We start from the raw sequence: 9,160 nt of genomic DNA, 5'->3' as shown, positions 1-9,160 counted from the left end.
CTATGCTGATGGTTGGCCGGCCGTGGATGTCACCCTGTTTCACGGAAAACTTGGACTCGAGAGCCAAAACTAAAATGTCTTACAAGGTATTGTATACCTATTTTATCATCTGCGTATGTTAGTAAGCTGTAGGCTCTATCATTGCACAACATTATCTCTCACTAGCAGTTGTTTTACTCATGCCATGAGACCGTTACGCGTATGCTGACTGCTTGGATTGCTAATAGTGACACAAATTTCAATACGTGGGACAATGACTAATTTTTACAGACGGACCTGTTGTTCATAGTCTCACATACTATGTGAGACTATGAACAACAGGTCCGTCTGTAAAAATTAGTCATAGATCATCTGGGGGTCATTCTTGTCTTGTCACTGTGTGATGTGTTTGTGTCTGTTTGTCTCTGTCTGTCTGTTTGTGTGATCTACATGTAGGAACTGCATTTCTCTACCAACTTCATTCAGATTGCCATAAATCAGTAATTTGTACATGATTTTCTTACTCCTGGTTTGATACCTGAAGGATTTGTCGCATGATTAGATGACTGACTTCGAGCTTCAGTTTTAAATTGTGCAAGCTGTGATCGCTCGCGATGAGAAAGTTGTTTTGAGCAACAACACAAAAGTCAATATAGTTATCGACGCTTCCCAGTGACTGATTTGGTTCATAGTGTGTTCACGAGTGAGTGGGGATAAGTATGTACGGTACTGTCTGTAAGTATTTAGTGATTTTGGTGCAATTTGGTGAAGTGGACTCTGAGATATCTACACTTATATCAGTCCGGGAAACCCGCTCATGAGGACCGCTCCCACGTACGAGGACTGCCCCGCCTCATGAGGACCGCCCCCACGCCTCATGAGGCCCGGGGAGGAACGCCTCATGAGGCCCCCTATTCACTTCTATTCATCTCACATCTGACGTATAAATTGTCGCAACTTTGCACGGTGATTTTTTCTTACACACACATATGTCCACTATCCATGATGAAAAGAAGAAAAAATCCTATCTGGGTTTTTTTTCAAAAATCAAGTTTTAATCAACCGATGCAGAGCGCCCATCAAAACACGTGTGTTTTAATGGGCGCTCTGCATCGGTTGATTTAAAACTCGATTTTTGAAGAAAAAAAAACAGGATTTTTTCTTCTTTTCATCATGAATAGTGGACATGTGTGTGTAAGAAAAAATCACCGTGCAAAGTTGCGACAATTTATACGTCAGATGTGAGATGAATAGAAGTGAATAGGGCCTCATGAGGCGGGGCAGTCCGCGTACGCGGGAGCGGTCCTCATGAGCGGGTTTCCCGGACTGATATGAAAGTGCATCATAGCACCCATAAATTGCTATTATGACAGTATTATGACAGATTATGGAGCAAGTACAGTTAAATGTAAAGTACAATGATTATGGAATTGCAGACTACAGCATGCTTACACATACCTGCAACATTATAGCCTAGTAGCAACCACACGTTACATGTTTTAACTGGCCCAAAGTCCACTTTACCTTACTGATAAAATTCATCGGTTCTCCCTTTTTTTATTTGACTTGAAATTTTAATAGTGATTTCCTAACTAAAAAAATGATGTGATGAAATTCAGCAGCTGTTTAATTGTGCATTTTTATTTTCTTTATTATAAAAATATATACAAGATCGAATTTAAGGTTTCAATGTGTGATGTGTGGACATATAGTCTACTTGTCTCTGCCTGCAAAGTAAACTGTTGTGAAATTCATGTGTGACATCTTGCAGATTCTAAGGGCTGTAAAGTACAGCCCAGTGCCTGTAGTGGCAATGGGACTGCTACAGGTGAAGGCCGACTCTGGTGCAGATCCACAACAGATGATCCAGGCTTTGCCAGTCACTGTAGTGAGGCCCAAGGAACTACCCATCTATGACGAACCCAAGCTAGCAGAATACCAGCTGCAACCAGAGGGGTCAAGCTCCTTGAGGGACAGTGTTTCTGTTGTCCGCAAATACATCTGGAAATTTTCAGATACATTTCAGGTGTGATTTTGATGTTAGTACTACATGTATGGTAGTCTTTCCACACTTGAGATATTGCATGCGATATGCCTCAAATGAAACAGTTTCTGTATTTAATGACCCATATTTGTCTCACATTATATGTGCTTTGAAGATAAACTGATACACTTGTAGCTCTTTGTATATCTTCACTTTACATGTACATGTTGTACGTGTATGTAGACCATGTTTATTTTAAACTAGGAAGGACAAGTGAGAAAGAAGTAAGAGAGAAGTTTTAGTCAAAGTCCAAGGATGTTCCCATCATAGATAGGGCATAAAATGTATCATCGCCTTATGAATGGCAAGGATTTGCTAATAAGCTTAGTCGGCTTGTGAAATCTACAAAGAAAAGAGGAGGGGGGACGATGCCTGAAGGGGTTTAGGGCAATAACCCCCTGGGCAATTACCCCGCACCCTTCCCCTGGCCCTAATCCTAATCCTGAACCTAACCCTAACCTTAACCCAAACTCCTAACCCTAACCCTAACCCTAATCTTTACTCTAACCTTACCACCAAGCGGTAATTGGCCGGGGGGTAATTGCCCTCTGGGGGTAATTGCTCGGATACGGCCTGAAGATATTCCACTGCAGCTCGTCCCTGTTGCAGTAAGCACTGTATTTTCTTTTGTTATGTAGTTGTTAAAATCCATGTTTGATATTGATCTCCCCAATGATTCCTGTCTCCTTTTTCAAGGGGGCTGTCAACATGACCAAGAGAACATACCAAACGACAGAAGAAACATTTCAGAGTGAGTATTACTTTGCTTAGTGATGTAATGTTTGGAACAAACATTTATTCATTTAATTTATTTGCTATTTGTTTTGGTTTTTTTTTATCTTCTTATCTTTTTCTTTTTCTCTTTCTTTTTCTTTTTCTTTTTTGTCCATGGCAGCTGCTTGAATTCATCTAGAGTATTATGATAATCTGGCAATTTTGTTTCTTGTTGTGTGTGTGTTTATTTATTTTTTATTTATTTATTTTGGGGGGTTTTATGTCTTTTTTTCTTCTTTTTTAATTAATGTGAAGTGGTAGTGACATGAATGTATGGCTAATCTTTAAAGACAGATACAATGATATTTCTTTTTTTTTTCCATTACCAGCTTTATGATGTTAATTACCCTTGCAGATGATACAGTCTTCATCTGCAAAATGTGATATTTTGTGGTATTTCTAAACTTCGTTCTCCATCGCCACATTCCATCAAAATATATCTCAACAATGCACTCCATATTTTTGTTTCTTTCATCCAAAGGTGTTGTCAAGTACATCAAGACAGAAGAAGGATTTTATCCAAGAGCGGGTGTCATTTCCATAGCAGGAATGGCTGGACTTGTTCTTGCACGAAAAGGTAGGCCTATAATAATAATGATAATTTATAAAATATTTATATACCCGGTAGCGCTTAATACATCATTTTCCAAAAAGCTTTATAATTGTCAAAACAAACAAATAAACAAACAAACATATAAATCAGCTTCCAATACAAATAATCAGCTATACATAATCATCAGTTCTGTTCTAGAAATAAATGGGTTTTGAGTTTCTTTTTAACCCGTTCCTTCCGCAATTCTCTGAGAGCATTTAATGCCCCCAAACGAGATTCTTTTCGCCCGTCGTCAGAGAGGCACACAGGTTGGTAATCCAGCTGTGTGAAGGCAGTCAAGCGGTTCATTGTGTCCCCCTTTCTACGGTCATTTACATGTGCCCGTGAACAATGGAAATATCGATCGGGTGCGAGGTATGAATAGAGCGTGCGCTAATGAGCTCTCAGAATCTTTTGTTCTACACAAAACCAGGTACCTGAATGAGGTGACTGGGGTCAGCGAACCCGCATTTCTAACTGATCTCAGCCTTAATCATTATGTACATGTTTGTACGAGTTTACAGCAGAACAAGCAAAAAACTAAATCAGGAAAAGGTACATAATACTGTAAAACCCCCTTTTTTAAACAGCAGGAGAACAAATCCTAATAGAATAAACTCTGATCTTTTTATCAAACCCACTTTTCTGAGCATTTTAACACAAAGAAACATGAATTTAGGCCACTGAAGCAGGCACCCTTGTCTTCATTTTGGGAACCTGGTAAACCAGGTTCCCGTAAGGAACGGGTTAAAAATGTCAGTGGAGGGGGAGGACTGAATATGAGTAGGGAGGCTGTTCCAAAGAAGGGGGGCACTATTATTTAACGGAGAAAGCGCCGTCACCATAACGGTTGTGGGTGCGAGGGCCAAGTTTTAGCTGAGCTGTAGATGATGATCTGAGGTCTATGCGTGTAGCTGGTCTGGGTTTCGATGAGATTATGTCAGTTAGATATAAGGGTGAACGGTTATTGGTGATGTTGTAGGGGATGAGAAGGATCTTGAACTTAATTTGTTGTGTAGATTGCAGATGACATGATGAATTCATAGCTTTAATGCTGCCCCTGAAGTTAGCTTAAGTCTGTCTCTCTCCCACTTATCAAATACAATGAAGGAATACAATGTGCATTTCCATTTTTTTTTTCTTGTGTCCAACTGTGATGCTGAAGACAACATTAACAATGTTTATCATTTGAAAACACTGAGCTGCCTGCTGGTCCTACATGCTACTAGAGTGTCTGATACTGTGTAAATATGCAGGAGTGAAATAGATAGAAGACTTAATAAAATAGGAACAATGAAAATGAGTAGATGATATAACATTAATGTTAAAAAAAATAAAAATGTTCAATAATTCATACTGTAAAGACTGAACAACAAAGTTATGTCATGCAATATACATATGCACAGCATCAACATATGTGATTTCTGTGTGTGTGTGTGTGTATGTGTGTGTATGTGCGTGTGTGTGTGTGTGCGGAGTCAAGTTAATGAATATTAATGTTTTGTTTTGTTTTTTCTTACCATCAACACACTATCAAAGATAGAAGTTCTTGTGTAGAAAGTAAACAATCTTTGTGCAAATCCAGTGTCAAATTGGTGTCTTGTAGTCCAAACTTACGAAAGTTTCCTCACCATGTAATACTGTGCCGATGTTCACAAGAACAGAGTACACTGTACATGTACAGTTTGTATCTCTATGAATGTGCAAAAGCACATTGATAGAATATTATGTGTCATTACGTCAAGGGTCATAAGTGAATGGATGAAATATGGTGGCATACTTTGAAGGTCATATATATCCTTTTTGAAAAGGTAAAGAAACTTTTCATGGTTAAAGAATAATGTCTCCTAACATTCTGTATAAAATTGTATGGTAATTCTCCTTACAGAATCTTAAACAAAAAATATACCCATGTCACTCGAGAATAATTATGCTCCCCCGTTGTACCGAGAATAATGGTTTAAATTTGTTGGGGGAGGTGAATAAATTCACTGGAAATCTATAGCATTAAGCTTTCCCCTCCATCATAAAGAAGTTTCCAGACTTAGTATTGAGAGGAAAAGTCTGGATACCTGCTCCTACAATATACATAAGTACATGTGCAAATTTATGAAAGGAATTTAATTTTAAAGTTTGCAAACGGGACAAACAAAGTTGCAAACAAGAAGTATTTCAAGTTGTCCAAGTATGTAATGAGGGTAAGAAAAGGTGAATGCAATTTGCTCCCCTTGTGTTGAAATAAAGAGCACATATTCAAGTTAATATGATATGGAAACCTTTTTAATGTAAAAATAGGGTTTTCTTCTGTGATAGCTTTGTGATGCATGAAAGACCTTTACTTCCTTCACAGGGGGTTTTATCAGGAAAGTGGTATACTCGGGAGGTTTGATGACTGCCACTGCCTCCCTCTGCTACCCCTACAAAGCGGTTCGCATTGCCAAGACTGAGATGGAATGGGTTAAGACTAAAGCGTCAGAGTTCTACCAGAAGGACGTCCAAACTCCAGTAGTGAGTATCAAGATGCAGTATACCATTGTAGGCATTGGGATCAAAATAATTGGTTGCCTAGCAACCCTACACAACAGAAGTCAGTGTTGCAGCGGAACAGATTAGTCTTTCTTGTAGGATCACTCGAACAAAAACAAAAAACAAAAAAACAAAAAAAAAACCTCATAAAAGAGGACCTTCAAATTGGGCCTGATGCATCCTAAATTCTTCTGTTTAATATCCCAACAGTCATATTGGGATGCCTCAAGACTTATAGTTTGTCTAGTGTATAAACTCACTAACTCTTATATGTGCCACGTTTGCACGCCCGGCTCAGTCAACGGTGTGTCAAGTTTGTATATTTTGCTCAAACGCACAAACCCACCCAAACCAGTCGATATATCGCCAAATGCCAGATTACAGTGAAAGCTGAACTTGCCTTCCCGTTCCTCGCACATGTATCTTGCATTGTGCGGTGATTGAATATCAAGCAGTGTTCCCTTTTAGATTTTTGAGGAAAATCTACTAGGTTTCTGTCACTGTCTTTGTGTTCAAAAGTCCTGCCTGGAGACAATAATGTGTCTACTGGTTATTTTAAAGAAAGTAATCATGGATTTGTCATTAAATTTTACATCAAAGCAATGCTTGGAATTTTATCTAGAACTTTGCTTATTACAGGTCCAGCAAAGCAAACATCTAGAAAAAGGTTAGATAGAGATTAAAAACAGAACGTTTTTCAAAAGCATGCCTACATTGCAGTTTCAGAATAATGTCACACAGGGGTTTTACACTGTGACATATAAGTATTGTAGGGATTTCACCAAAGCAAGTGAGGAATACTTGTCAGTAGACCACAATTACATACAAGTGTATACATGGAGGACGTAGCAAATCAGAGTTGTTAACAGTCAGTCCGCAGCGTGTGCGATAATGAGGCACGAACGACAATTTTATTCAGAATCACGTTTAAGCAGTTTGTGCCCTTGAGACTGACGAGATTTCGCGATACTTTGCGAGAGTTTTTGCAGAGGTCGCAACAACAGCTTTCATAGCTTTCGCAGTGCATTGTTTGACCCAGGATGGTTAGGTAAGTTATAGAGCTGATTATGCTCATTAATTTGATACCTAATTTCCCTATTTTTGATGTCAATATAGTAGTCCATTTTAGCATCAAAGTAAACGATTATTTTGCCAATGTTCAAGAAGCTTTTAGATCATAGTTTGATGTTTTGCTAGTTCCTGACTGGTATTGAAAATAGATCTCCATAATTTCTTCGATTTCACAATCGTGAAACTTGAGCGAGTGTGATCAATTAAAAAACGAAGAGGGGCACCATTTTTAAGGTTGTGAATTTTCCTGTTGAAAACAAGGCAAATTATGTTTTCTTACTGGAAGTGGTGTAGTGAATGAACACGCGTGGAATGTGTTGTTGATACCCAGACAATGGTCGTGGACAATGGCCAGGATTGGAATGTTTCATGAGGAATTCCACTATCGCAGCTAGTCTTTGTTCATTCTGAAATGTGGTGTGTGCAAGCACATGGAAACATGTGCTTACTTCTTTCATGTGCATGCATTTCACCCTGTGTCAAGAATTCAGACTAGCAGTGCTCGGGGCAGTCCACATGAATAATTGATTAAGCATTCATGTGCCTTGCAGCAGAGCTCGGGACAGGTGGCAGCCAGGTTCATTGTTCAGGGTCATTGTAAAGTGCACACTCACATTACACATCATTGGTTCCTGTGTAAAGTTCAAGTTTTGTATAGAGAGTGAAAATTCGATCACAATCTGAAACCTAACATTTAAAACTCACAGGATTGAGTCAGCAGCCAATGGATACTACGCAATGCGACACGCCGCGTCTTGCGACAGATTTCGACCAATCACAGACCCGGAATTCCGGTGCGAATGCGAGGATAATCTTTTTAAACTCGACGCTAGACATGTCTCTGAATTTTGCTAGTTCCTGACCCGTATTGAAATGAAGATGGGAAAACGTGCCTTTATTGTGATACTACAGTGTATATACTTTAGCAGACATAGTCTTCACCATATTTTAGAGGGGCATGAAAGATTTCAGGTTAGTTTTTTGGCGTCAAACGTGAAGGAATATTTCTGAATACAATACCGAACTTCGAGAGGGATTTTGATATTCTATATTTTTCTTTTCCGTTTATTTTGATCATGAGCATATTTCCTTATGTTATCTCTTTCAGTCGATACTAAAAGTGTCGAAAACTGACGAGAAATACTCGTTCTACACGGATTTATTCATGACCATGTATCTGCTCATTACGCATGCAAGCACCGCTCAGCCGTGCATACGACTTGAATAAATACGTGCGTTTTTGCTCGCGCTGCGAACTGACTGTCAAGGGAGGGCCAACCTTGATTCTTCCCTCATTTAACTCACATACAGTGCACTCCCATTATAACGAACATGACTGCATCGAAATTCCTTTTACAATTAGATAATAATTTGGGCTCCAACATTATCAGCTCTATGTTCTTTATTGTTTATTCGCTCGATTATAACAAAATTTCAATATAAAAAAGAAATAAAAGTAAAAACTGCTGGTCCTGAGCAGTTTGTTGTAATGGTAGTGCACTGTACCTGCAAAATGAGACCCCTTTTTCCCCCCATCCTGAGAAGCACAATCATGGTGGACTGATTTCTGCACTCTTTGGTCTGATTCCGTAGGTCGAAAAGGTGGCAGCTGTGGAAGCAGCTCAAGGGGAAGACAAAACGCCGGTGGTGGAGACGCAGTCTGAGGAGGAGACTAGCAAACCGGAGGAGAAGGCAGTGGATGAAAGTCAGGAGGACCACGGCCAGTCTAAGCCAGAGGACAAGGACATGTACACAACCAGGAGCTGATTGTTTCCAAACAGGAATGAACTCTTCACCTTTCTTATGGTGATATGCCCTGCTATGCCAGGGCAGTGAGAAATAAATTAACGGTATCCAGGCAAAACAGATATAAAAGAAGAAGTGTTTTTCAGTGTGGATACTAACTGCTTGCTGGCACTTAAACTTCCAAAAGAATTTTGCACCTAGTGGATATACATGTAATGTATATTGTAAGCATATTGCATTGATTTCCTTCTCTCTCTGTAGCTGCCATGGCATGAATATAGATACACATTTACATGTTGGATATTATTCAGAGTGCGTCCAGTAAATTCTGGTCATGACTCACAGTCTTGAAAGTGCACCTACATCTACGTGTACAATGTATCACAATATGACAGAAATGTCAAACAGCAATGAGAGAATATCAGTCA

At 39.2% G+C, this 9,160-nt stretch overlaps 1 protein-coding gene across 1 annotated transcript; it reads left to right on the top strand.

The window, feature by feature from the left end:
• The first annotated feature begins 5 nt into the window (after window positions 1-5).
• Window positions 6-8,912, top strand: LOC139725088 (MICOS complex subunit MIC27-like). Its single transcript, XM_071636176.1, has 6 exons — window positions 6-86; window positions 1,751-2,005; window positions 2,720-2,774; window positions 3,279-3,374; window positions 5,740-5,897; window positions 8,580-8,912. Exons 1-6 carry the CDS (start codon window positions 9-11, stop codon window positions 8,751-8,753), a joined length of 816 nt encoding a protein of 271 aa, XP_071492277.1. The 5' UTR covers window positions 6-8; the 3' UTR covers window positions 8,754-8,912.
• The last annotated feature ends 248 nt before the right edge of the window (window positions 8,913-9,160 follow it).

The sequence above is a fragment of the Diadema antillarum genome, unplaced genomic scaffold, assembly GCF_040938485.1.
Source record: "Diadema antillarum isolate AM-2024a unplaced genomic scaffold, OU_Dant_1.0 seq00000015_RagTag, whole genome shotgun sequence".
Taxonomy (NCBI): domain Eukaryota; kingdom Metazoa; phylum Echinodermata; class Echinoidea; order Diadematoida; family Diadematidae; genus Diadema; species Diadema antillarum.
The sequence above is the reverse complement of the archived record's forward strand: the minus strand, read 5'-3'. Positions and strand labels throughout refer to the sequence as shown.

What these genes read in the sequence shown, in the direction of transcription:
- LOC139725088 (XM_071636176.1), top strand. Translation starts at nt 9, where the DNA reads ATGGTTGGCCGGCCGTGGATGTCACCCTGTTTCACGGAAAACTTGGAC. An exon ending in GACAGAAGAAACATTTCAGA is followed by an intron (nt 2,775 to 3,278) that starts GTGAGTATTACT and finishes TTTCATCCAAAG; the next exon opens with GTGTTGTCAAGTACATCAAG. An exon ending in ACTTGTTCTTGCACGAAAAG is followed by an intron (nt 3,375 to 5,739) that starts GTAGGCCTATAA and finishes CTTCCTTCACAG; the next exon opens with GGGGTTTTATCAGGAAAGTG.